This window comes from Lepidochelys olivacea (assembly GCF_965140295.1).
Source record: "Lepidochelys olivacea isolate rLepOli2 genome assembly, chromosome: 16".
Classification (NCBI taxonomy): Eukaryota; Metazoa; Chordata; order Testudines; family Cheloniidae; genus Lepidochelys; species Lepidochelys olivacea.
Window position 1 is genome coordinate 2,591,892 of NC_140426.1, and position 27,640 is coordinate 2,619,531.

General features: G+C 44.4%; 1 protein-coding gene across 8 annotated transcripts in view; it reads left to right on the forward strand.

Annotated features, from left to right (window-relative positions):
• Positions 1-27,640, forward strand: part of FKBP15 (FKBP prolyl isomerase family member 15) — an 81,348-nt gene that overhangs the window by 21,494 nt on the left and 32,214 nt on the right. For 6 of the 8 annotated variants that reach the window (XM_084650170.1, XM_084650171.1, XM_084650172.1 and 3 more), the window contains exons 9-21: positions 1,169-1,312; positions 1,762-1,904; positions 3,615-3,663; positions 9,257-9,376; positions 9,723-9,825; positions 10,679-10,782; positions 14,917-15,007; positions 16,331-16,440; positions 16,986-17,096; positions 17,284-17,378; positions 21,896-21,998; positions 24,168-24,200; positions 26,152-26,323. In XM_084650170.1, coding sequence (XP_084506296.1) covers positions 1,169-1,312; positions 1,762-1,904; positions 3,615-3,663; positions 9,257-9,376; positions 9,723-9,825; positions 10,679-10,782; positions 14,917-15,007; positions 16,331-16,440; positions 16,986-17,096; positions 17,284-17,378; positions 21,896-21,998; positions 24,168-24,200; positions 26,152-26,323 — 1,378 coding nt within the window. The remainder of the gene's footprint in view (positions 1-1,168; positions 1,313-1,761; positions 1,905-3,614; positions 3,664-9,256; positions 9,377-9,722; positions 9,826-10,678; positions 10,783-14,916; positions 15,008-16,330; positions 16,441-16,985; positions 17,097-17,283; positions 17,379-21,895; positions 21,999-24,167; positions 24,201-26,151; positions 26,324-27,640) is intronic. The other 2 variants (XM_084650173.1, XM_084650169.1) reach the window with 1 other exon arrangement.

Genomic DNA, 27,640 nt, shown 5'->3' on the forward strand with positions numbered 1-27,640 from the left:
GCATAAATCTACCCATGCTAGCCTGCTGCGCCCTAAGTGTAAATGTCTGCGTGGACCCTGCTGCCATGGACTACTGAACTTTTAGTTCACGACCGCAAGATCCACACAGACACTTTAGTGTGTAGCAGGTTAGTGTGGGGTAGATTTACACCCCAGCTTGTCCATGAACTAAGTGTTTGTGTAAACAAGCCTCAGGATTTCAAAACCAGTTTTTCCCAATTTAAACTTTAATTACTGCATTAATAGTAATCTGTACTAGTCCTGTGGCAAGCTGCCACTAACTGAAGATGAATTCTGTCATCTGTCTGTTTTAAATGCATATCTGCATGTTAATCCAGTAGCTGATACTGCTATAAACTGACTCTTTAATTTGCTCCATTAACTTCTACATTTCTCTACCCATAATCAGGTTCCTTAAATACTGTGTCTAAACCTAAGCATGGCACTTAATTGGCCAGATTACTAACATACAGCAGAAGTTACCAGAGGTTGCTCTTTAAAGTATCCGAGTGTTAACCTGTGAAAACTATGGATATGTCTACACTCAAACCACTCCAGCAATACAGCCGCAGCTGTGCCACTGTAGTGCTTAGTGTGACCATTATCTATGCCAATGGGAAAGGTTCTCCTGTTTGTGTAAGTAATCAATCTCCCAGAGAGGCAGTATTAGGTTGATGGAAGAATTCTTCCATCAACCTAGCGGTGTCTTCCACTCAAGGGGGGTTGGCATAGCTACGTCACTCAGGAGTGGGTTTTTCACACCCCTGCAAGAGGTAGCCATGCCAGTGTAAGTTACCAGTGTAGGCCAGCCTTGAGTTACTATGCAAGGCTTCATCCAAGCTTCTGGAACCCAAACAGAGGTCTTGGAAGCTGGCTGCATCTCCGTATTAAAGATGGCAGCAGGTGCAATCTGCTCCACTGTTTGTATGTTAGGTGTTGTCTCCTGACGCCTAGAAATTAATATTGCTACTCTAAGGGTTTTTTATCCTAAATGGAGCAACGCTGTATCCCCAGGGCTTTACAGAAACTCTTCAATATGCATACTGGAACCTTTATAACCTGGCCTAGAACAGGCTCATCAGAATGATTGCAGATATTTTTGTGTCACTGAGTCAGACTGCTGCTTACAGATCAATTTTCTCTTCTTTTGTATTTCTGAAATGTAAAGGGTTGGGAAGAAGGGATGATGGGGATGAAGAAAGGGGGGAGACGACTTCTCATTATTCCTCCAGCATGGGCTTATGAGTCCCAAGGAGTAGCCAGTCGCATTCCTTCTGATTCCACCCTGGTTTTTGAGGTGGAAGTTAAGCGGGTGAGTGTCTCCTTCCAAATATATTTTTGTACATCTGGTTTGGGCTCTTGATTGGCAACACTTCTATCGTTTCTACCTGTAAAGTAACAACACCCCTGTACATGAAAATTCCAACATAGTTAAAAGCTTCTGTATACCCAGTAAAATGTCAGGATAAGTACAAAGATATAACTGCATTACTAAGACGCATCTGATTTGAGGTATCTTTCCTCCACTTGCATGTAAGATGTTCAGGAAAAAATAAATCTAGCCTTCATCAAGTTATTAAGAGTGAGATGGAGAGGGAAACTTCAAACCTATAATTCTTAAATAGATGTAAGTTTTCACTCTGCAGCAAATGATAGTGTGATGAACAAAACATTGGCCAGAAAGAAGCAGAATACTAAAGAGTTGTTTCAGGACCCAGAACAACAGGTCTGTGTGTAATACCTTCATTGTGGTTTTCTTAGGTGAAGCTGGTAAAGGAGTCTGGCACTGATGGGCACAGTATTGGTTCGAGGGATTCTTCTGCATCTTCCCCAGTACCCAATTCGGACAGCTTCTCCGCAGACCCTGTAGGATTGCCTCCTTCGACAATACCTCTCAAGCCTGGGTAAGAAAATAAGGAAGCAGAATGAGTTCAGAGCTCCTAGAACGTAGTATTTGTGAAAATATCTGTAAGACCCAAACTGATGGCAACCCCCTCTTGGTATTATCACTTCCTCATCAATTATTGGGAATGGACCACATCCACCCTGATTTAATTGGCCTTGACAGCACTGATTCTCCAATTGTAAGGTAACTCCCGTCTCTTCACATGCCAGTATATTTATGTCTGTATCTGTAATTTTCACTCCATTCATCTGAAGTGGGGTTTTTTACCCACAAAAGTTTATGCCCAAATATATCTGTTAGTCTTTAAGGTGCCACTGAACTCCTCATTATTTTTGTGGATACAGACTTACACAGCTACCCCTTTGATACTTATCATCAATGACTTAGAATCATAGAATATCAGGGTTGGAAGGGACCCCTGAAGGTCATCTAGTCCAACCCCCTGCTCGAAGCAGGACCAATTCCCAGTTAAATCATCCCAGCCAGGGTTTTGTCAAGCCTGACCTTAAAAACCTCTAAGGAAGGAGATTCTACCACCTCCCTAGGTAACACATTCCAGTGTTTCACCACCCTCTTAGTGAAAAAGTTTTTCCTAATATCCAATCTAAACCTCCCCCACTGCAACTTGAGACCATTACTCCTCGTTCTGTCATCTGCTACCATTGAGAACAGTCTAAAGCCATCCTCTTTGGAACCCCCTTTCAGGTAGTTGAAAGCAGCTATCAAATCCCCCCTCATTCTTCTCTTCTGCAGGCTAAACAATCCCAGCTCCCTCAGCCTCTCCTCATAAGTCATGTGTTCCAGACCCCTAATCATTTTTGTTGCCCTTCGCTGGACTCTCTCCAATTTCTCCACATCCTTCTTGTAGTGTGGGGCCCAAAACTGGACACAGTACTCCAGATGAGGCCTCACCAATGTCGAATAGAGGGGAACGATCACGTCCCTCGATCTGCTCGCTATGCCCCTACTTATACATCCCAAAATGCCATTGGCCTTCTTGGCAACAAGGGCACACTGCTGACTCATATCCAGCTTCTCGTCCACTGTCACCCCTAGGTCCTTTTCCGCAGAACTGCTGCCTAGCCATTCGGTCCCTAGTCTGTAGCGGTGCATTGGATTCTTCCATCCTAAGTGCAGGACCCTGCACTTATCCTTATTGAACCTCATCAGATTTCTTTTGGCCCAATCCTCCAATTTGTCTAGGTCCTTCTGTATCCTATCCCTCCCCTCCAGCGTATCTACCATTCCTCCCAGTTTAGTATCATCCGCAAATTTGCTGAGAGTGCAATCCACACCATCCTCCAGATCATTTATGAAGATACTGAACAAAACCGGCCCCAGGACCGACCCTTGGGGCACTCCACTTGATACCGGCTGCCAACTAGACATGGAGCCATTGATCACTATGTGATCAATATATCACTATATACTATCACTTGTGTATTTTGCAATTCCACAGTCATGGAATTTGCTACAGAATAATGGTCCAGTATCTCTAAACTGTCATATATGGTTACAAATAGCTTTCCAAACATGAAGTGTTGAAATATCTTACGATGGAAAAGTGAAGTTTTGCTTGTGGGGACTACAGTTCACGGGTATGTTTAGTGATTTAGAGATGTAGCGTACTCTTCATCAGGTCTTCAGAGATTTTTTTTTTTTTTTTTTTTAACTTTAATCCCAATATATATTTGTTTCCTCTCTGCAGAGAGCCAGCTGTTCGGACCAAGTCTAACTCTATAAATGAACAACTAGCAGTAAGTGTTGCTTTAGTTAATGTGAAACATATACAGGAATGTCCGAATATTTAAGTCATGCCCAAATTATTAAAATAATGCTAAGGGCCTATCTGAAATGCATGTAAGCAAAGCATGATCTCTTTAACACTTCTATTGTGTTACCCAGAAGCCTCACTTGGGATCAAAGCCTAGTTTTGCTGTGTGCTGTACAAACATGGGAAGGCTTAGTCCTTGTCCATTCAGAATTAAGATTGAAACTTTGTCCTTAAATGAACAGCAAGAGTTTTATACTGTAAACTAAGCTCCCTGGATCACTAGTGGAATGTGTCAGTATATGCAGCCTAAAATAATAGATTTAAAAAAAAGTTGGATAACTTTTGTCTGTCTGTAATATACAAGCCCCCTGAGGTTCATCATTTCCTTAGAATAGCCAATAACCTCTACTCTTCAGGGAATTCTGCACCAAAAAATTAAAAATTATGCGCACAATATTTTAAAATTCTGCAAATTTTATTTGTCAATATGTCACAGCATGGCATTGGAGAGCACAGGCCACTGGCTGCATTGAGGTGGGGGATCACCCTGAAGCCCCCACCTCATCTGGTACAGAGACTCAGCAGTGAGGTTCATCTGATCCTGACACAGTGCAAAGGCTGGGCCTGCCCCTCTGCACCAGGTGTGGGTGGGCAGGCTCAGCCCAGCAGGATCCAAGTGTGGAGGGGCTTAGTATGGGGGGAGATCCAGGTGTGGGGTGAGAGGTTTCGGTGTGGGACAGTCTGGGTACAGGCGGCTCAGTGGGAGATCTGCATGCATAGAGGCTCATTTGTGGGGTTCCGGGTGCAGGGGCAATGGCACTGTGCAGGGGATACTGGTGCAGGTGATTGGGGCTGGGTATGGGGAGATGGGGTTCAGTGGAGGGGGAGGTCTGGCTACGTGGGACTTGGTGGGAGGGTCTGGATGCTGGGGGAGTAGTGCTTGATGGGGTGGGGGGTCCAGGTGCAGCTGGTTGGGATCAGTGGATTGGGGGTCCGAGTTCAGCTGCAGAGTCAGCGGAGCCAAGACAGACGGCTTCCTTCCTCTGGGCAGCTCTGCGCTTGCAGAATGAGTGGGGGCAGTGGCATGTAACCTCGTGTGCCCCCCCCCTCCCCCAGCTTCCCTTTGCTTCCCTGCTGTTTTCTGCAGGGAAACACAGGAAATCTGCCCGGGGTGGTGGGGGCGTTTTCTGCAGGTACGCAGTCCTGCAGAATCCCTCCAGGAGTAAACCTCATGGGAGCCTGAAACAACTCTGTCCCCTGTGTTCAGGGGCTTTGTCATCACTGATGTTTTGAAAGAGAAATGCTAGTCTTAACTCCTCCTTCACTTCCCTGTGGCCTCTCATTTGGTAAATTGTTTTAAAATGTTGCATCTCTCATCCTGTTAATGGTTAGGGGCATCTTCAGTAGCTCCATACTTTAGAAAAGCTTTTCATTTCATCTTGTCCAGTAGCATAAAGGTTATCACTTGAGGGTCTGGTTCTCCCCCACTTCCCTGGATGAGGCCATGTCTACTGAAGTTAAGGCAACAGTTTCAGCCTTGAATCTGACTTGCTTGATCCTATACAAGGAGAGCTTGAGCATTTCTCTGTCATTTTTAGTTGTGATGTGGGGAACTCAAGGAAATATGGGTCTATATGCTTTTTAAAAAACATTTGTACAATGGCCCTAAAAGGGTAATTTTGTATTTAAGGGTGTGGTTTCTTTGGCTCTGTGGGTGTTAATAGAACTATAACTGTCATCTCATATGTACTGATCAGATACCATGGTGATAGTCAACTTAATACTCCTTGCTATCCATTTTATTTTTGCAGCCCTCAGAAGTAAAGCTTGTTAGCTGCAATAGTGTGAGGTGGTCTCCTATGTGCTACAGAATAGAATGGGCTACTGTCAAGAAATCTGGGCTCCTTTGTATCCCTTATGCAGATGGAGCACAGTCATAGAATGAAGGAGTTGGTTAACTTTTGAAAATCAGTTCTAGGAGTTCAGGCATGAAACTCTCTCCATCTTTTGCAGTGGTGTTGTAGCCATGTTTGTCTCAAGCTATGAGAGAGACAAAGTGGGTGATATATCTCTTATTGGACCAACTTCTGTCCGTGAAAGAGACAAGCCTTTGGGTTTCACAGAGCTCCTCCTCAGGTCTGGAGAAGGAAACCATAGTGTCCAAGCTACATACAAGATGGGACAGATTGTTAAGCATAACGGATTCACACCTGTTGTAGAAGACAACTTAAAATTCCTACTTCTGCAGTTGTAGGATAATGGAGAATTAGTAGGCAGCAGAGTGTTATAAGTTGTTGTAATGGGCCATAAAACCAGTCTCTCTGACAAGTCCATGTTCTTGAGTGTCCAGCAGAATTATGAATTTAAGGTCCCAAGCTTGTGTATTGAAGGTGTCATGCAGGTTTCCTTTAAGGACGTGGACTGAAGTCAGTTATGGAGTGATTGCTTTGTGAAAAGTGTTTGCCAGTCAGTGACAGGGTGTTTTGTGTCTTATTTTTCTGCATGAGTTCTTCTGAGAGCATGGTGACTGTCTAGTTTCACCCATGTAGCTGCTGTTGGGGCATTTGATGCACTGGATGAAGTACACCACTTGTGATAGAAGTGTGTAAGACCTATGAATCTAGAAAGATGTGTTGTGTGGGATATTGATTATTGTAGAAGTGGGGATATGGCTGCAGGTTTTGCATCTATTGTTTTGGCAGGGTCTGGTGCAGCTTTGGGTTGGTGTGTCTTGGTCTGTGAGCAGCTTTCTTCTGATGATTTTGCAGAGGTTGCAGGGTTGTCTGAAGGCCAGAAGAGGGCATCCTGAAAGAAATATTTCCTGGATGTGGTCCCCATCAGGTATGGGTTGTAATTGTTTGATACCCCATATAGGTTCTAATGTGGGATGGTAGCTAACAAGTAGGGATATGCATTGGTGGGTTTTTTCTGTATTGAAGCAGGTTCTCCTGCTGTATGTGGGTGGACTGTTCCATGTTGCAGTCTACTTCTCTGGTGAAGTGTCCTTGTTTGATGAAGGCAGTTTTAAGTGTAAGATGTGTATCTCAGACTTCGTCCTAAGAGCATATTCTGTGGTATCTGAGTGTCTGTAGATAACAGATTTCTTGGTGGGTCTTGGGTGGTTACTGGATTGTGAAGGTAGGTGTGGTGATCTGTGGATTTCCTTTGTATAGCTGTCTGTAGGGTTCCATTGCTGAAGCTTATCCTGGTGTGCAGGAAGCTGGTGTTGGTGTGGAAGAGAGAGTTTGATGGATGGGGGGTTGTGGTCATGGTGGTTGAAGCTGTAATGGAAACTATGAAGGAGTTTAAGTTGTCTGTTCAGAGGATGAAAATATCATTGATGTATCTCAGGTAAATTACTGATTTTTGTGGTGCATTTTTCTAGATGTTTTTCCTCCGTATCCCATAAAGAGATTGGCATATCGGGGACCCATCCTAGTACCCATGGCAGTTCCCAGGGTATAGATAAAGTGTTTGTTAAATGTAAAGTTATTATCAGAGGATGAAATGGATGAGTTTGGCGATGTTTGGGTTGGATTTCTATGTGTGGTCCATTGTCTTGTAGAGACAGTAACTCCTCACTTTGTCGTCCCAGTTAACGTTGTTTTGTTGTTATGTCGCTGATCAGTTAGAGAACATGCTTGTTTAAAGTTGCACAGTGCTCCCTTATAACGTTGTTTGGCAGCCGCCTGCTTTGTCCACTGCTTGCAGGAAGAGCAGCGCATTGGAGTGAGCTGGTGGGGGCTTGGAACCAGGGTGGACTGGCAGCCCCCCATTAGCTCCCCTAAGTTCCCTGTGCGGCAGCCACAGAGCAGGCTATCAATTGCTGGGCAGTTCAGGTGTCCCTCCCCCCACTGCTGTGTGCTGCACCTGCCCTCTGCCTTGGAGCTGCTCCCAGGAGCCTCCTGCTAGCTGTGGGGGGGGGGGAAGAGGGGTGCTGATGTCAGTGTCCCCCTCCCCCTGCTCCTGACCCCCGTTCCTGTACCGCATCTCCACAGAGCAGGGACGGGGAAGAGACAGGGCTCAGGATGGAGGGAGCTTGCTGGCAGCAGCTGCTATCTCAACTTGCTGATCTGCTTAAAAAGTCAGTGTACTTAGTGAGGTCAGCGTACTTAAAGGGGCAATGCACGTTTCTCTCTCTCTCACGTGTGTGTGTGTCACACACATGCACCCCTGGCACTTTGGAAAGTGGAGGGAGCGGTGAGCTCCAGTGGGATAGCATGGGTTCATCATCACGTTCGGTTTCCACAGGGAATGTTTGCAGCCACTGCCATTCTGTGTCTCCTCCCTCCATTCATGCTGCCTTGTAGAGTGTGAGGCTACATTAACAACGTGTTAAATCTTGAGGGCTCAGACGAGTGCTAGTTAATCATTTAGCAGTAAGGCATTCCCTGGGAAACATCCCACCTTCTGACTCCACCACCTCAACCAAGCTTCACAATCAGCATTGCTGTGTACAGTATTAAATTGTTTAAAACTTACACACATACATACACACAGTATATGTGTGTGTATATATAGTCTTTTAACTGGCGAAAAACATTTCCCTGGAACCTAACATAACCCCCCACCCTTACATTAATTCCTATGGGGAAATTGGATTCGCTTAACATCATTTCGCTTAAAGTAGCATTTTTAAGGAACATAACTACATATGTTAAGTGAGGAGTTACTGTATTTGAAGCAGGCAGCAATTCCATCATGATGATTTTGGTGTATAGGGAGATTGACATCCATGGTGGCAAGGATGGTGTTATAAGGGAGGTTGTTAATGTCGTGGAGTTTCTGGAGGAAGTCCGTTGTGTTCTGAAGGAAACTGCCCCTTGTGTGGTGAGTGGTGTGAAGGTGGCTTCTGTGAGTCCTGATATTTCTTCAGCTAGATATGATGGCTTTGCCTGGGTTCCCTTGTTTGTGTATCTTGGGAAGCATGTAGGAGGTCCTTGGGGTTTGTCCTTGGAGGATGAGGTTGTAGAGTTGTTTCGGGAAAGATATTTGATTCCCTTCAATTCCTATGTGAATGTTCACAAAGTGAATACTTCGTATTTGACCTCTGTCATGTTCTCAAAGAAAATCTGCACACCTTCAAAAGCTATGCTGCAACATGTGTGAACCCCTTATGCTTAACAATCTGTCCCACCTTATATTTAGCTTGGATGCTTTGGTTTCCTTGCTCTGACCTTAGGAAGAGCTCTGTGAAGTTCATCCCATCCACCAACAGAAGTTGGTCCAATAAAAGATGTTACCTCGTCCAGCTTGTCTTTCTATCTTGTTAATGTGTACAATAGATAGCCATACAATACTCATGACTGTAAAATCAGATGTAAAAACAGTATATTAACTCTATTCTCTCTTTAAATAAAGTATTATCTAAAGGACCAAAAGATCTCGGGTATTCTCTAAATACAGAGACTTTCTTCATTTGATAGCTGGAAAAAGACTGAACAAAGCTTCTGCAACCGAGTCAATATATAATTCTGGGCTCTATAGAGCCATAATAATCCGGGTTAGTGTCAAGAGAGCACTGAAAAATGGGTTAAAAGATACGGAGACAATGTAATTGCAAATGTTTCTTCCAGAATCCTGATGTAGCAAAAGCAAAGCTGATTTCTCGGATGGCTAAAATGGGACAGCCTATGCTTCCTTTCCTTGCAGGAACAGCAGGCACCCAGCTTGACTCCAGTGACTCAGAAATAGAGGTGCGTCACCAAGCTCTCATATTCCTTAAAGTAGGCGTTGATATACATTCCAGGCTGTGCAAGAACTACTGCTGAGTGCACAGTGGCTGCTCTTCCTGCCTGCGGGGGTGACTGCTCTGTCAGTGTATCACTTTGTGCCTTTTTGAAGCTCGTGGGTCACCTTGTATGATTGGAATTGTTGACATTCAGTTCCACATGAGGCTAGCATTCCTGTCAAGCTTAAATTCCCTGTCTATACGTGGGTGCATTGCTGTTAATCATATCTGGTCTTAGGAATAGCTTTTATCCAAACTTTTGGGTAAGTTGTTAGCTCAGTAATACTGACTGAAATCTGTGAACGTTTTAGGACCCAAATACATTGAGAGGAACAGCACAGCCTGTCTCTTCATCCCCCAAGAGACCTTTCTCGCAGCCAGCTCATGCAGTACTTCCTCAGTTGACAACACAAGGTAATGAATTGGTCTGTTTGGGTTTGATAGGTAGAAACTGCACTCGTGGACTGGCATGTTTAACCATTTTCTGCTGCATGAATGGTGTGTTACTTTAAAGAACTGAAAAGAAGACGTGACTTGTGAGTGACCCTCCCATCACTCAGCTCTCCAGGAGGCTGAGTTATTTAGGGTGCGTGTTCACTGCAGCGTCAGTTCTCGTTATCTGCACTGAAGTTACTTCTCATGAGTTAGTCTAGCTTGAGTGGAAGAGGACCACAAAGCAAAGTAACATTTGAGCTCTTATGTCCATACTGGCACTGCACTTGTCTGTCACTAAGACTTCCCATGGCTTGATGAGCTGCTGTAGGAATTTTCCCAGTGGATTGTGGGAGAATATCTCTGTCCTTTCTGTGTACATGAGGGGGAGAGAAGGGGAATTATGGGAAGGCATTGGAGGACTCGTAGCACTCGAGTGGAGTTAACTAGCTTCCACACTGCAGAATTGTACTGTTAACAGCTGAGTTGTGTTCACTCAAGCTTTAACCTTGACCTCCTGGCAGGCCAGACAACTTGAGTTAAAAACACTATCACATTTGAGTTAAGCATTTCTCTGTGTGGAGGGAACTCAGGTTAGGGGCAAACTCATGCTTACTTTGCAGTGAAGACAGCCCCTTAATCTTCCTCAGATGGATTCACTTAGGCAAGATTGTGGGCAGTCTCACATTAGCCTTGGTCTGTTCAGTGTCTGTAGTTACTTTAATCATGTAGGGGTTCCATACACTTTTGTCAAGTAACTTAAGCAACTGAAAATAACTGTCAGCAACAAAGGATAGACTTACTGTGCTAGATATCTTCTCTTGTTCCTTTTCAGTACCTCAGCCATCTGTTTCTGGGCTCCAAGCACCCTCTGCTGCCTTAATGCCTGCAACCCTCCAGTCCCATTCAGCTCTCCCTGGAAGTGCACAGAGTTTTCAGGTATTGAAATCAGACTAGTGGAGACCTCTGATGCTTCTGGTGGCAGCGCTCCCTTAGATGTATGCTCTTCTCCATTGTTGGGAATAGAAGAGCCACCCAAAGAAGGAGCCATCTAACCAAACTGAAGGATGTTGAAAAATCCGAGGGTTCAGAGAGAGAGCCACAAGAATATTTAAAGAACATAAGAACAGCTATACTGGGTCATACCAAAGGTCCATCTAGCTCAGTATCCTGTCTGCTGACAGTGGCCAGCACCAGGTGCTTCTGAGGCAATGAACAGAACAGGCAATCGGCGAGTGATCCATCCCCTGTCGTCCAGTCCCAGCTTCTGGCAGTCAGAGGTTGAGGGGGACACACAGCATGGGGTTGCATCCCTAACCATGTTGGCTAATAGCCATAGAATCATAGGACTGGAAGGGACCTCGAGAGCTCATCTAGTCCAGTCCCCTGCACTCATGGCAGAACTAAGTATTATCTAGACAAATCCCTAACAGGGATTTGTCTAACACGCTCTTAAAAATGTCTAGTGATGGAGATTTTCACAACCTCCCTAGACCATCGATGGACCTATTCTCCATTAACTTATCAAACTCTTTTTGAACCCGGTTATACTTTTGGCCTTTACAGCAACCCCTGGCAATGAGTTCCACAGGTTGATAGTCCATTGTGTGAAGAAATACTTCCTACCCATTAATTTCATTGGGTGACCTCTGGTTCTTGTGTTATGTGAAGGGGTAAATAACACTTCACAAATGGTGTGGTGAAAATGAATAAGGATTTTATAGACCTCTGTTCTATTCTCCCCCCCCCCGCCCAGTCTCTCTTTTCTAAGATGAAAAATCCCAGTCTTTTTAATCTCTCCTCGTACCGGAGCTGTTCCATACCTCTAATCATTTTTGTTGCCCTTCTCTATGCTTTTACCAATTGTAATGTCTTTTTTGAGATCAGGTGACCAGAAGTGCGTACAGTATTCAAGGTGTGGGCATACCATGGATTTGTATAGTGGTATTATGTTTTTCTGTCTTACTATCTATGCTTTTCCTAATAGTTCCTAATATTCTGTTAGCTTTCTTGACTGCTGCTGCACAATGACCAGATCTTTTCAGAGAACTGTCCAAGATCTCTTTCCTGAGTGGTAACAGCTAATTTAGACTCCATCATTTTGTGTGTATAGTTGTGATAATGTTTTCCAGTGTGCATTACTTTGCATAGAATTTCATCTGCCATTTTGTCACCCTTTGTCACTCTTTGCAGTCAGCTTTGGACTTAAGTATTTTGAGTAATTTACTATTGTCTGAAAACTTTGCCACGTCACTGTTTACCTCTTTTTCCATACCATTTATTATTATGTTAAACCACACTGGTCCCAGTACAGATCCTTTGGCAGACCATGGTATTTTACCCCTCTCCACTGAAAATTGACCATTTATTCCTACCCTTTGTTTTCTATCTTTTTCAACCAGTTATCGATCAATGAAAGGACCTTCTCTCTTATCCAATGACTGCTTACTTTGCGTAAGAGTCTTGGGCAAGTGATCTTATCAAAGGCTTTCTGAAAGTCCAGGTACACTATATCCACTGATTCAACCTTGTTGACACCCTCCAAGAATTCTAATAGATTGGTGAGGCATGATTTTCCTTTACAAAAGCCATGTTGACTCTTCCCCAATATATTGTGTTCCTCTGTGTGTCTGAGAATTCCATTCTTTACTATAGTTTCAACCAATTTGCTGGGTATTGAAGTTAGACTTGCTGACCTGTAATTTGCCCAGGTCACCTCTGGAGCCTTTTAAAAAAAAAAAAAAAAAATTGGTATTACATTAGCTCTCTGCCTGTCATCTAGTGCAGAAGCTAATTTAAGCGATAAGTTACATACCGCTACCACTCTGAAACCTGATACCACAGTTAGTAGTTTTGCAGTTACATATTTGAGCTCCCTCAGGACCAGATGGTATTTATCCAAGAGATCTGGTGACTTACTGTTTCATTTACCAATTTGTTCCAAAACCACCTCTATTGGCACCTCAATGTGGAACAGTTCCTCAGATTTGTCATCTGAAACAAATGGCTCAGGTGTGGAAATCTCCCTCACATCCTCTGCAGTGAAGACCAATGCAAAGAATTCATTTAACTTCTTCTTTAACTTCTTGAGTGCTTCTTTAGCACTTTGATCATCCAGTGGCCCCACTTATTGTTTGGCAGGTTTCCTGTTGCTGATGTACTTACAAAAACTAAAACAGCAATTTTTGGTGGGTTCGTTCGTTTGTTTGTTTTTGGCTTGCCTAATTATGCTTCCACGCTTGATTTGCCAGAGTTTTTTCCTTTCTATTTTCCTCAGTAGGTTTTGATTTCAAATTTTAAAAAGTTGTCTTTTTGTCTCTAACTACCTCTTTTACTCTGTTTAGCCATGGCAGCTTTTTTTGGTCCTTTTATTTATTTATTTATTTTTAATTTGGGTTATACTTATAGTTGGAGCCTCTATTATAGTGTTTTTAAAAAGTTTCCATGAAGCTTGCAGGCAGTTTACTCTTATGACTGTTCTTTTTAATTTCCATTTGACTAGCCTCATTTTTGTGCAGTTCCCCTTCTTTGAAGTTAAACTGTGGTGTGTTACTTTGGTATTTTCCCCCTACAAGGATGTTAACTTTTTATTACATTATGGTCTCTGTTATGTAGTGGTTCAGCTATATTCACCTCTTGGACCAGATCCTGTGTTCCACCTATCTGTTTCCCCCACCCCTTAGTTTAAAAATGCCTCTAGACATTTTTTAATTTTACATGCCAGTACTCTGGTTCTGTTTGGGTTTAGATGAAGCCCATTCTTCCTTCTTTGGCTCCTCCTTTTCCAAAAATTTCCCCAGGTCTCAATAAACCTAAATTCCTCCTCTGAACTCCATCTCATCCACTCATTGAGACGCTGCAGTTCTTCCTGTCTAACTGGCCCTGTGTGTGGAACTGGAAGCATTTCAGATACACTACCATGGATGTCTTGAACTTCAGTCTCTTACCTAGTGGCCTAAATTTGGCCTCCAAGACCTCTCTCCTACCTTTCCCTATGTCATTGGTACCGACATGTACCATGACCACTGGCTCATCCGCAGCACTGCACATAAGTGTGCCTAGATGTCTTGAGAGGTCCTCGACCTTCACACCGAGCAGGCAACATACCATGATGACTGAGAAAACCACAAAACCCAACCATCTATATTTCTAATACTCTAATCCAGGGGTGGGCAAACATTTTGGCCTGAGGGCCACATCTGGTTTCTGAAATTGTATGGAGGGTGGGGTAGGGGAGCCTGTGCCTAATAACCTGCGTCTCCACCCTCATGAGAGGATACCAGCTATGGGATCATTTCCCTCCATTCCACCTTGATGTTCTCCTTCCCCAAGACTTTCATCCTCCTCAGCAGCACAGAGGCTGTCATGTGGGGAGTGGGACTTCTCTATTGTGTTCCGAGAGTCTCATCTATGTGCCTCTCTGTCTCCCTTAACTCCTCCAGTTCAAAGAAGAAAAGGAGTACTTGTGGCACCTTAGAGACTAACCAATTTATTAGAGCATAAGCCCTCAGAGCACGTGCAGGCTCTTGAGACTAATCTGCCACTTGCCTACAAGGCAGGTAATAATACATGCTGCATTCAGTGGAATAAACTAGATAGCCTCTACTCTGCTGTTGGACTTGTGCCTGCATTATTTGTACTCTTGCAGGGTTTTTTTTGTGAGTGGGGTGTTAATTGGCCTAAATTTAGAGAACATTTACTAGGTGCATCTGGCTCGCACACTCCCTTGAAAAACTCCTGTTTTGGACTAAATGGAAAGTCTTTGAGTTAATAGCATTTGTGACCCCCAGATGCTTCAGTTCACTTACATTGAGTGAGGAAAGCTTGTCAGAAGAAAAGTTATTTGGGTTTTGTGGTTGTCCTACCTAGAGATGACCGAAGTGAATCAGTTTTATTCTTGTTCTTCCTTAAAAATGGCTTCAGTGACATTCGCTGTCTTAGCATCCATATTTAATCTACAGATGCTCCACTCAGACCTTGATTCTCAAACTTCATCCATAACAGACATTATAGAGAGTAGCATGTAACTGAAACTGTTAGAACAAAACAAAACAAAGTGTCTTCTTCCCTTAGCCGTATGCGGGAATGGCATATGCCTATTCACAAACTGCAGCTGCTTCCCAACTCCAGCCTGTAGGACAGATGTATCCAGCACCTTTCCAAGGTATGTCAGGAAAATGTGCACCATATGAAATCTCTTAGCTGCTCTGATGCATTGTAAATTAATTTTTTGTAATAAATATCCATACAAGACTGGAAGCAGACATACACCCATCCCGTTCAGAGCCCTTACATCTGTTGGCTCAGTTTTATGTTGTGCCATGTTTTGTTTTCTTAAATGCCGGATAAGGACAAATAATAGTTAATAATTCAAATTCCGCCCCCGCCCCGCAAGGTGCACTCAGGGAAGGGACTAATATGGGGAAAAAATTCCTGAGATCTATTCCCGAGTGTGCACATGGCTAGTGACTCTAACATAGTCACTTATTAAATTTCATTATAAATTATTAATTGTTTATCCTGTTACATGTGTTTTAAACATTTGGCAGCCGCGATGACGATCTATAAATTCCTACATGGGGAACAAATATTTAACAATGAGCTCTTCAATCTGATAGAATGGTGTAACAGGCCAATGGCTGGCAGGTGAAACGAGATAAATTCAAACTGGAAATACACCATACATTTTTAACAGTGAGGATAATTAACTATTGGAACAATTTACCAGGGGTCATGGTAGGTTCTCTATCATTAGCAATCTTTAAATCAAAATTGGATGTTTTTCTGAGAGATGCTCTAGGGCCAGTGGTTCTCAGCCAGGGTTCCTGGGCCCAGTGGTGGGCTGCAAGCAGGTTTCAGGGGGCTGCCAAGCAGGGCTGGCATTAAACTTGCTGAGGCCCAGGGCAGAAAGCCAAAGCCCCACCGTAGGGGGCTGAAGCCTGGGGCCTGAGCTCCACCACCCAGGGCTCAAGATGAAGCCTGAATAACTTAGCTTTGCAGGGGCCCTTGTGGTGTGTGGCCTCAGGCAATTGCCCTGCTTGCTACCCCCTAACGCTGGCTCTGGCTTTTGTATGCAGAAAAACAGTTGTGACACAGGTAGGCTGTGGACTTTTTATAGCATGTTGGGGGGTGGGGAGGAAGAGTAAAAGGTTGAGAATCTCTGCTTTAGGGATTATTTTGGGGAAGTTCTCTGTCCTGTGTTACACAGGAGATCAGACTAGATGATCACAATGATCATTCTGGCCTTGGAATCTATGAATTGCTGTAAACAAGTCCATTGATTTCCTGCAACTATAGACCTGGTTTCTTATAGTTAAAGCAATAACATGCCTTGTTTTCTAGATCTTCTTAATCACTGACCTTTAGGAAGATGGCAGACCATGTAGCTGCCAGGCTTTGAACGTAGACCAATGCTAATACTGTACTTCTGCTTCTGTGGTGGTCTTTTTGCCATGCTAACTGGTCACCTTTCTCCTTCCTATTCTAGCACCTAGTGACGTTACTTCATTCTTGATGACAGAAGCTCGACAACATAACACTGAAATCCGAATGGCTGTTAGCAAAGTAGCTGATAAAATGGATCATCTAGCTGCCAAGGTAATGATATAGACCTGGCAGTAGAGGAGAGAGATCTGATGTGGAGCGGGCTTGTTCACAAGGGGATAAAGCCACTTGCCCTTCTCAACCATATAGTGCCTCAGAAGTAGGTGTTATGTTGAAGAGTTCAAGCTGCTGTGTTTAGCTTTTACATTCTGCAGTAGCTTAACCATATAACGGTGGAGTTTTCACTAATTATACTTCACGTGTGATTTGACTACTATAAAAAATGCCCAGTTGCAGCAAGATGATCCTCATGAAAGAGCTGTCTGTTATGATTGTACACTTAATGGCTCGCCTCCAAGGAATCCCACAGCCCTGCACAAGGTGGCATGGCTGTAGTTTATATGCATATTCTACAACTGCTGTATGAGTGATCAGATGAAGCTAGAAAGCTTGTATCATCCACCAACAGAAGTTGGTCCAATAAAAGACACTACTTCACCTACTTTGTGTATCTCAGGTGAAGTTGTGACAAGTTGTGACGTGCTAAATGCTCACATTAACATCCTGCTGAAGTGACTTCCATGGTTTATTCCTTACAGGTGGAGGAGTTACAGAAACAAAACACTAGCAACAACTTGCTGCTACCTGGCATCTCTTCAGTTACCATGGAAACTGCCATGATCATGAGCAACATCCAGCGCATCATTCAGGTGCGGGTGGCTGAGTGCTAGGGTAGCCTTGCTGGTTCCTCAGTAACTGATACTGTGTTCTGTACGTGCCTAGGTGGTAACAGCATTACTATTAAATTTCTTCTGATCATGAAATCAGCTGTAGGTGGCATTCCCTAGGTCACCCCAAATAAGGTGACTGTGCTCATACTCTGTGGTTACACCTTAGGAGAACGAGAGGTTGAAGCAGGAGATATTTGAGAAGAGCAGCCGGATTGAAGAACAGAATGAGAAGATCGGCGAATTGATTGGGCGGAATCAGCGGTGAGGAATGGGCGGGTGCAAAACTGCACTTTCTCTTTTGCTGTAGAAGAGGTCTTCATTTCACTGCCAAATGGAACAAAGATTACTGAATTCAGGGACGGGGTCTTAGATTCTTTGGGTTCTAGCACAAGGACATGCCTTTCCTGTAGGTACTTAAGGTGTCCATATTTCTGAAACTGGGGCTGGGCATAAACTTGGAGCACAGCAGGCAGGTAAAGACCTGTTGTTGCCTTTCCTGACCACATCACAACAACAGTCCTTATGGCCAAAGGGAGATGGGTCTGCTCTCTCTGATTATTCTTATTGCTGCTCCTTCAAGTCAAATGGAGAAGGGTGCTGGTGCATGGGATGTATTCCCAATTTATCACCGTTCTCAGATATGTGCCGTACAATGTCTCTAGAATGGAATGGTCTCCCAAAGGAAGTGGTGAAAGCCTCATCACTTGAGATGTTAAATATTCATTGTACTGCAGCAACACTGCTCTCTTGGCAGGAGGATGAAGCAGAGATACTAACCAATTTCCTCTATCTCCAGATTCCCCAATGTTTCTGTAACTTGCATCATACTGTCTCTCTCATCGGGAATACTGTGTACGATCCTAGTCACTCGTGTTCCAGTCTTTAAATTCATTTTGAACTAGTGCAACGAAGAAGATCAAGGGAATGGAGGACTAGAATGCTAGAATGATCAAGGGAATGGAGGGCCTGTCTTATGAGAGGAAACTGGAAGAGCCTGACTTGTTTGTTCTAGCAAAAAGGCAGCTGAGACGGGATATGATTGCTCTCTCTAAATACATTAGGGAGATAAATACCAGGGAGGTTGAGGAGCTATTTTAAACTGAAGGACAGTATTGGCACAAGAACATATGGACGTGAACTGGCCATGAACAAATTCAGGCTGGAAATGAGAAGATTTCTAACCATTGGAGGGGGAGGTTCTGGAACAGCCTTCCAATAGGAGCTGTGGGGGCAAACAATTAGTTCTAAGAGAGTAGGACAAATTTGAGTGCAATTATGTGTTGGTGCTGGTCAGAGCTCAGCAACCATGGAGCTCACTTCCAATTTATCTCTTACGTTCCTAAAGCTTATACTTCAGGGTTTCAGCCAGCCAGGAAGGGAATTTTTTCTCCCAGTGTATTCTGGGCAGGTTTTTTCCTTACCTTGGAAGCATCAGGGATGTCTATGGCTAGAGATGGGACATAGAATCATAGAATAGAATCATAGAATATCAGGGTTGGAAGGGACTCCTGAAGGTCATCTAGTCCAACCCCCTGCTCAAAGCAGGACCAATTCCCAGTTAAATCATCCCAGCCAGGGCTTTGTCAAGCCTGACCTTAAAAACCTCTAAGGAAGGAGATTCTACCACCTCCCTAGGTAACGCATTCCAGTGTTTCACCACCCTCTTAGTGAAAAAGTTTTTCCTAATATCCAATCTAAACCTCCCCCACTGCAACTTGAGACCATTACTCCTCGTTCTGTCATCTGCTACCATTGAGAACAGTCTAGAGCCATCCTCTTTGGAACCCCCTTTCAGGTAGTTGAAAGCAGCTATCAAATCCCCCCTCATTCCTCTCTTCTGCAGGCTAAACAATCCCAGCTCCCTCAGCCTCTCCTCATAACTCATGTGTTCCAGTCCCCTAATCATTTTTGTTGCCCTTCGCTGCACTCTCTCCAATTTATCCACATCCTTCTTGTAGTGTGGGGCCCAAAACTGGACACAGTACTCCAGATGAGGCCTCACCAATGTCGAATAGAGGGGGACAATCACGTCCCTCGATCTGCTCGCTATGCCCCTACTTATACATCCCAAAATGCCATTGGCCTTCTTGGCAACAAGGGCACACTGCTGACTCATATCCAGCTTCTCGTCCACTGTCACCCCTAGGTCCTTTTCCGCAGAACTGCTGCCTAGCCATTCGGTCCCTAGTCTGTAGCTGTGCATTGGGTTCTTCCATCCTAAGTGCAGGACCCTGCACTTATCCTTATTGAACCTCATCAGATTTCTTTTGGCCCAATCCTCCAATTTGTCTAGGTCTTTCTGTATCCTATCCCTCCCCTCCAGCGTATCTACCACTCCTCCCAGTGTAGTATCATCCGCAAATTTGCTGAGAGTGCAATCCACACCATCCTCCAGATCATTTATGAAGATATTGAACAAAACCGGCCCCAGGACCGACCCCTGGGGTACTCCACTTGATACCGAGCTGCCAACTAGACATGGAGCCATTGATCACTACCCGTTGAGCCCGACAATCTAGCCAGCTTTCTACCCACCTTATAGTGCATTCATCCAGCCCATACTTCCTTAACTTGCTGACAAGAATACTGTGGGAGACCGTGTCAAAAGCTTTGCTAAAGTCAAGAAACAATACATCCACTGCTTTCCCTTCATCCACAGAACCAGTAATCTCATCATAAAAGGCAATTAGATTAGTCAGGCATCACCTTCCCTTGGTGAATCCATGCTGGCTTGCATGATCACTTTCCTCTCATGCAAGTGCTTCAGGATTGATTCTTTGAGGACCTTCTCCATGATTTTTCCAGGGACTGAAGTGAGGCTGACTGGCCTGTAGTTCCCAGGATCCTCCTCCTTCCCTTTTTTAAAGATTGGCACTACATTAGCCTTTTTCCAGTTATCCGGGACTTCCCCGGTTCGCCACGAGTTTTCAAAGATAATGGCCAATGGCTCTGCAATCACAGCCGCCAATTCCTTCAGCACTCTCGGATGCAACTCGTCCGGCCCCATGGACTTGTGCACGTCCAGCTTTTCTAAATAGTCCCTAACCACCTCTATCTCCACAGAGGGCTGGCCATCTCTTCCCCATTTTGTGAAGCCCAGCGCAGCAGTCTGGGAGCTGACCTTGTTAGTGAAGACAGAGGCAAAAAAAGCATTGAGTACATTAGCTTTTTCCACATCCTCTGTCACTAGGTTGCCTCCCTCATTCAGTAAGGGGCCCACACTTTCCTTGGCTTTCTTCTTGTTGCCAACATACCTGAAGAAACCCTTCTTGTTACTCTTGACATCTCTGGCTAGCTGCAGCTCCAGGTGCGATTTGGCCCTCCTGATATCATTCCTACATGCCCGAGCAATATTTTTATACTCTTCCCTGGTCATATGTCCAACCTTCCACTTCTTGTAAGCTTCTTTTTTATGTTTAAGATCCGCTAGGATTTCACCATTAAGCCAAGCTGGTCGCCTGCCATATTTACTATTCTTTCGACTCATCGGGATGGTTTGTCCCTGTAACCTCAACAGGGATTCCTTGAAATACAGCCAGCTCTCCTGGACTCCTTTCCCCTTCAAGTTAGTCCCCCAGGGGATCCTGGCCATCCGTTCCCTGAGGGAGTCGAAGTCTACTTTCCTGAAGTCCAGGGTCCGTATCCTGCTGCTTACCTTTCTTCCCTGCGTCAGGATCCTGAACTCAACCAACTCATGGTCACTGCCTCCCAGATTCCCATCCACTTTTGCTTCCCCCACTAATTCTACCCGGTTTGTGAGCAGCAGGTCAAGAAAAGCGCCCCCCCTTGTTGGCTCCTCTAGCACTTGCATCAGGAAATTGTCCCCTACGCTTTCCAAAAACTTCCTGGATTGTCTATGCGCCGCTGTATTGCTCTCCCAGCAGATATCAGGAAAATTAAAGTCACCCATGAGAATCAGGGCATGCGATCTAGTAGCTTCCGTGAACTGCCGGAAGAAAGCCTCATCTACCTCATCCCCCTGGTCCGGTGGTCTATAGCAGACTCCCACCACTACATCACTCTTGTTGCACACACTTCTAAACTTAATCCAGAGACACTCAGGTTTTTCTGCAGTTTCGTACCGGAGCTCTGAGCAGTCATACTGCTCCCTCCATTGTCCATCCATTGGACAGGATCGGCCAGGGCTCTGATATGACACTAAGCATTCTGTCTCTCAGGTGCTTGGCTGGTTCTTGCTCACATGCTCAGAGCCTAACTCATTACATATGTTACATCAAAAAGGTATTTTCCCCCAGGTCATCTTGGCAAATGACATGCACCCACATGCTGCAGAGGAAGGCGAAACCCCCCCAACGTCACTGCCAAGATTATCTGGGTGTATATCATTTCATCATTTCCCTGGCATTGAGGGGGGCCTCAAGTACTGGTACACCTCAGTCCCTCCTATTCTGTGCCTCTGGCACAGAATAATCTAGTCTCCTGTGGTCTGTAGTGCTTTGATTTTGTTTTTGGTTGTTGGGTTAGCGTGCAAGTGCTGGGTGGTGTTGGTGGCCTGTGCTGTACAGCAGGTCAGACTAGATGCCCTAATGGGGTCCCTTCTGGCCTTAAACTGACAGATCTTAAATATCCACATATCCCTAGTTGCATTTGTGTGCAAGACATCACACAGAGTTGTTTTGGAACTTATTCTGTTCATGAGGCTTTTTCACAAACACTGGTGTCTTTCTTCCACAATAGGCTTTCACTTCAAGTCCCCTTTTGTGTTTTGTGCTCAAGTCGTTTTCTATGATTTTTCCCTCCCCCACCCCCTTTCCTAGGTATGTTGAACAGAGCAACCTGCTGATGGAGCAGAGAAACAACTCGTTGCAAACGACAAATGAACACACTCAGGCAAGGGTGTTGCATGCAGAGCAGGAAAAGGTAAAACTAGCCAAGCAATAAGTACAAACACAGAGCTCTGACCAAGGCTAGAGAAGGGTTTGCAGTTCTATCTAACAGACACTGGGGATTCTGACCTAAAACTCTCCTAAAAAGAGAACCCAGGGGTTCTCAATCATGGATTCTAAAGCCATTACCTTAGTTTTCATTCTGATCTGTCTAGGTGTTTGCATGGCCCCAGCACTGTAGCATCTGTGCTTCTGTTGCATAAGGCTTAAAGATGTCTTAGCTTGGATAGTCTTTCAATTGCTACATTGGTATGGAAGGTACAAAAGTTACTCTTAACTTTCTGTTTTCATACACACAGTAGCTTAGCTACCATTTGACTATTAGCAGGGTCTCATAACTATTTCAAAATGCACATTGCCTATTTTACTACATTATCAGATTCCCAAAAAAGCTCCTCTACTACTGCTAAATGGCTGGTAGAACTTGGGCCACCAGAATATCCATATAACAATCCTCTTACCTGCTAGATTTGATTCTCTAATAAGATGTCTTGATTTCAAAAATCAGTGAAACCTCAGGTTTCAGATACAGTAATATAGTGTTATATGTCAAACTCACTTCTAGTAGTCATTTGTAGTATAACTGTGTTGGTCCCAGGATATTTGAGAGACATGGTGGGTGATGTAATTTCTTATTGGACTTACTTCTCATCCACCTTGTCTCTCAAATAGCCATGTCAGTTAAACATGGAACCCGGTGTTTCTTTCCGTCCTGCTGCCTTCCGTTATTTACCATGTGTAGGAACCCAGTTAAATACAGCCATATGTTGCTTGTTAGGCCTGTGCAGATTCATTTGGAAGACTGTAGCCCATTCTAATATACTAGTATGAGGGGGCTTTGAGTATGTTGCTAGCAATTGCTGGCCCCTTTTGTACTTTGCCAAAATAACGTATGAACCTTGCACTGCCATGCCCTGCTGTGTGGTGTGCACTCCATTTTTATTAATCTATTTCCTGTTTGGCGTTAATCATAAGTGCTTGCGTTTCCTCTGCTTTCTTGTATGAGAACAGTGAATTGGTGGGCTGTAAAAAAGTGAAGACCCTAATTCCTAAAGTATAGTAGCTGCCTCTCCTGTTGGTTAGGGAACACAGAGGATCCAGAGAAATGAGTGGCTGAATATATGCTGGGTGCAGCTAGACCATGAAGAAAGGGAGTACTTTGCTGGGGTACGTTCTCCAGCAACAGTCTGTGGCAAGCTACAGAAACAATAACTATAGCAAGTCAGCTCCAGCCATGTGGCATCACAGACTGAGGATACTGATAAACCTCCATTCCTGTCTGAGCACACAGCATCACTGTGGCAACCATAGCAATTGCTTAGAGAGAGTGCATCCATCCTTAAGCCCTGTCCGTGCTGAGACTTGACCCAATTCCAGCAGTCGATTGCAGTGGTTCATTTGGCTCCCCTGTAGGTTAGAAAAGCCATGATTTGCACTGGAGATGCTTACCCTGGCTTCAAACGTGAGTCATCTGCATCGCTGCACACTCTAGCTTTCTTGTCTATCCTTGGGGTTTGCTTTGGTGTAGCTATGTCAATTGTTGCAATGGAGACAAATTCCTGATGTAGGCAGTTTCAGTAATAACAAACCAGGGGAGAGAACCATGGAAGATCTGAGAGGATTCTCTGCTCCCGTGTATGCAAACTGGGGGGTAGCCCTCTATCCTGGCATGGCCCAGGTTTCAGTGAGGAGCAATGAATCTGTAACTTGTGCCCTTGGGGTAATACATTTCTGCTTAGCACTTGCAGAGTAGTTAATATCAAAGTTTTGACATGTTCATGTAAGGTTGGTGGTATCATCGCTCTCCAGAATGGTGAAATGACTTGCTGTCACTGGCAGTACAGAGATTAGAATGCAGAAGCTCCTGGCTCCCAGATGACTGCATAGTCCATTTGACCATCCATGTTCCATACAGTCCTCCACATTTGGAGAGATTTAGCCCCTTTTTAAACATGGCTTCACTGCTGTTCTTTCTGTTTTTGAGCTTTTGCAGCTGTCAAACAAGGAATAGGTTGAATGCTTCTCTTGTCACATTTTAGCCCCTGTAATGCCACACTTAGCTGTTCTAAGTAATTAATGCTTTTGCCTTTCTACTTGGCGTTCTTAACTCTTCCTGTTTCCTGTCACTGCTTTCTCTTCCCAGCACATGCTGCCAGTGGATCGGGGCTGGGACCAGGTGAGGCAGTGTGTCCCTGACTCTCTAGAGCCTTGGGGTTTCTCTCCCATAACCTACAGTTTACACATGCCTCTAACTTTGATAAAGTCTCTTTCTGAGCTGAAGATTCTCCTGCATCTTTACAGTCCACAGCCAACACTTTTTGGCAGGAGGCTGGGTAGGAAGAATTGTGAGCAAAATCCTTTCAACTATTTGAACTGAGTGGATGAAAACTTGCTAACCTTAGGAGTTCAGATACTGCTGCACAGAATACAGAAGTTAATGGGGGGGGAAACAAACAAACAAACCCCACTCTTTTTTACCTAGGCTGATTTCAGCACAGAAACAGGTCTTTGTTTTCCTTTGAGTTTATGAAAACTGCTGGAGGCAGCCTATGTGGAGATTTAAAAAAAAACACCACCCACAATTTACAAGCTGCATTCATAATGATCTTTTTTCACCCTTCCAGAAGAGGAGAACAAAAGGGAATGCTGTGCTAGGAACTATGTTAATATATAGTCATCACTGATCACTTCACATTGCTCATCCACAGGTGCTTAATCCACAGGTCCTGGTTCTTTGTTGTTTAATTAAGTGATCACACAATTTCTCCCACTGGGGAAGTGTGATTGGCAGCCCAGTAACTAAGATACTTTGGAGAGAGGTCTCTAAGTAAGATGAATGAATAGCCACCGTGTCAGTCTCTGGTGTACAGAACCAGTTTACACGTTTGAGACCAGCAGTAATTCAAGACCTGAGGTAGTTCTCTGAATGCCAGCAAGTAGCTAGCCCAAGAGGAAATTGGGCTGGAACTAGGTGGGGCACAACAGAGAACCTGTTCGGAATCTGAATGTAACTTTTAACTACAATAGGAACTGTTTAAGTTCCCACTATTATAATGCAGCCTGTCTTTACAGCATATCCTTCATGAATTTTTGGCCCTATCCCAAAAGACTTGGAGCTGGATCTAGTTTGTGAGGTTGTGAGCCTTTTCAGTTTTTTTTAACAACATGTAATTAACAAGTTGTCTGTGAGAACCCCTATTAGATCTGGCTTCCTGTGAATCACTGACTTGAATAAAATCCTAAAAGCTTGATTAGAACAGTGATCACTGTTAGAAGTATCTAATACTTGCACTTTACAGTGAATAACTTGGCAAGCCAGAAAAATACCTTGACAAATTAGTATGTACCTAACCATCTCGCGAATGCAGAGTACACATCCTGCTCTGAAATTCCCTCTCCACAGCTAGTCTTCATAAACTGATCCCTGTACTCACTTGAAAATAGTCTGCATGTCCACTCCCATCTGACAACTACCCATCCCAAACAGCTTTATCCCCATGAGCATATCATCTGGTCCATTTTAATTGTTTGACAAATCTAGAAGGGCAGGGGCAGAATTGTAACGTCAGACTTGCTACCCTGGCACAGTCTGTTTGCAACCTGAAGAGAGCTGTGTGTATCTGGGGGTGGCAGACGCCTGTAAGACGCCTTTTTCTGGGCAATTAGGCTTCGATGTCTCGCCGGCCAGCTGGTAGTCCCAAAGGGGTGAACAGAACAGCCAACCAGTGAAACACGTCTTTTTCCGAAAAAAACTTCCTGAAGTGACCTGCTTTAATCTGTCTTGGAGATGAGGTTGTCGCCAGCCACTAGAATAAATCAGGGTGGAGCGTGTGGTCAAATAGGGCCCACAGTGCTCTACTATGTGTCCCAGAGCCACTCTGTTTTTAGTAGGGCAGTGAGCCTATCGCAGCATGCTGTGCTGCTGCCCCTCAGCTCAATATACAGTGCTTCATCTTTGGCCTGCAACTTCCATCAAGCTGTATCTCTAATGGAGGAGGGTGTCTGCCATCTAGTTATGCAAACCAAGCATGGAATCTGGGCTCCTAGCACTGCCCTGTGAGCCAACTTTTGGAAACCCCACTTAAGTACTCAGGAGTTCTGATATTTCCCCCTGTTCTGTGCTACAGGTCAAAGTTGCAGAGAAGCTGGCAGCTGCTACAGCACAGGTCTCCCGTCTGCAGTTGGAAATGACTGCTCACCAGAAGAAGGAGATGGACCTGCACACACAGCTGACCACAGCCCTGCAGGAGGCAGAGATGAATGAGGCACAGTTCAACAAGCTGCAAGCACAGCTAGCCGGTAGGGGGTCGGTCAAGGGGGTGGGTTCTATTGCCTAGATCATGATCTAGTTCTCTGTTAACTTGGTCAGCTGTATTGGTGACCTTAACTCTATACTTCAGTGGCAGCTGTCTGAATTGCCAAAAAAGATATATTTATCATAATGTGCCTTAGCTTTCAGCTAGAGGGGCCAACTAGGGGAGAGAAGGAAGCTCTGGCTCTATGTGCAAATCAATGCTTCACCTCCCTGCTGAGACTGCCAACAAAAGAGCCTGTTAGGATGGCCTCTGATGTTGAACCTTCCTGTTAAGTACTGGACGGAGCCCACCAGCCCATCGCTTTTGTCTCTACTGAGCTATACTAGAGTTAAACTGATATACTAGTGGTTCCCTTTCATCCACTGAAGGTGGCCCTGCCAGAGAGTATGGAAGTCCTTTGTGAGTCGTGCAACTAAACCCCTCTTGCAGTTGGGTCAACTAGTCCATCTTCCTATAGCACCATTATCCCAAAGATTACTGAAGCCAGTTCTAGTGTGGAACACAACCAAGGCTTAAGAGAGGAAGTCAATAATTAGCACAGGGGCAGGGATTAGTTAGGCATAATGGAACTACCTGAGTTTGGACTGCATGTGAGATACACCTGCTTTCTGACATTAGCATCTCTTGGGTGAGGAGCCTTGTTGAAATGCCTTGGTTCAGAATATATGCACTAACCTGCGGAGCCTCCTGCTTCCTTCCATAAGAAGCTATGGAGATAAATAGCTTGGCAAGATAGATAAAAGGATATGACATTTAGATGAATAGTAGCTGATAAAATGACATGGGTTTCAACAGTCCTCATACTCTGACAGCATAGGCTGATCACCAGAGGGGGTCAAAAAGAAAGCTTCTCCTCCCCATGCTTAATATTGCAAAGCAGAATGCAAAACCAAAAAATTGACTGAACACTTCAAAGCTTTTGCTGCTTTTTTTCTCACCACTCAGTCTCCTGAATTCTCCTTGGTAATGTGCCTGGAAATGGGGAAGGAGGGCCATACAAAGTCTGCCCTGTTTGCAAATGTGGCTTAATGATATAGATGGGAAAAGAGTGCCTTGTTTCTATGGCACATTCAAAGCTGGAGGAGCCCACAAAATAAAATGCTCTGAGTTCTTTGCAAATGTTCCTCCAAGAGCAGGTCCTCCTCTCCGCTTTTCTCTTCTACCTTTTCCTTCAGACTTGGATTAGGCTCCTTTATGGGATAGAGACTTTGTCATGCATACCAGTAGTGCTTTGCAACTGGGTAACTTCTCAGCATTCATTGGCTGTTTAGTGGACATAACCTGCTGATTGTTTTGCAGA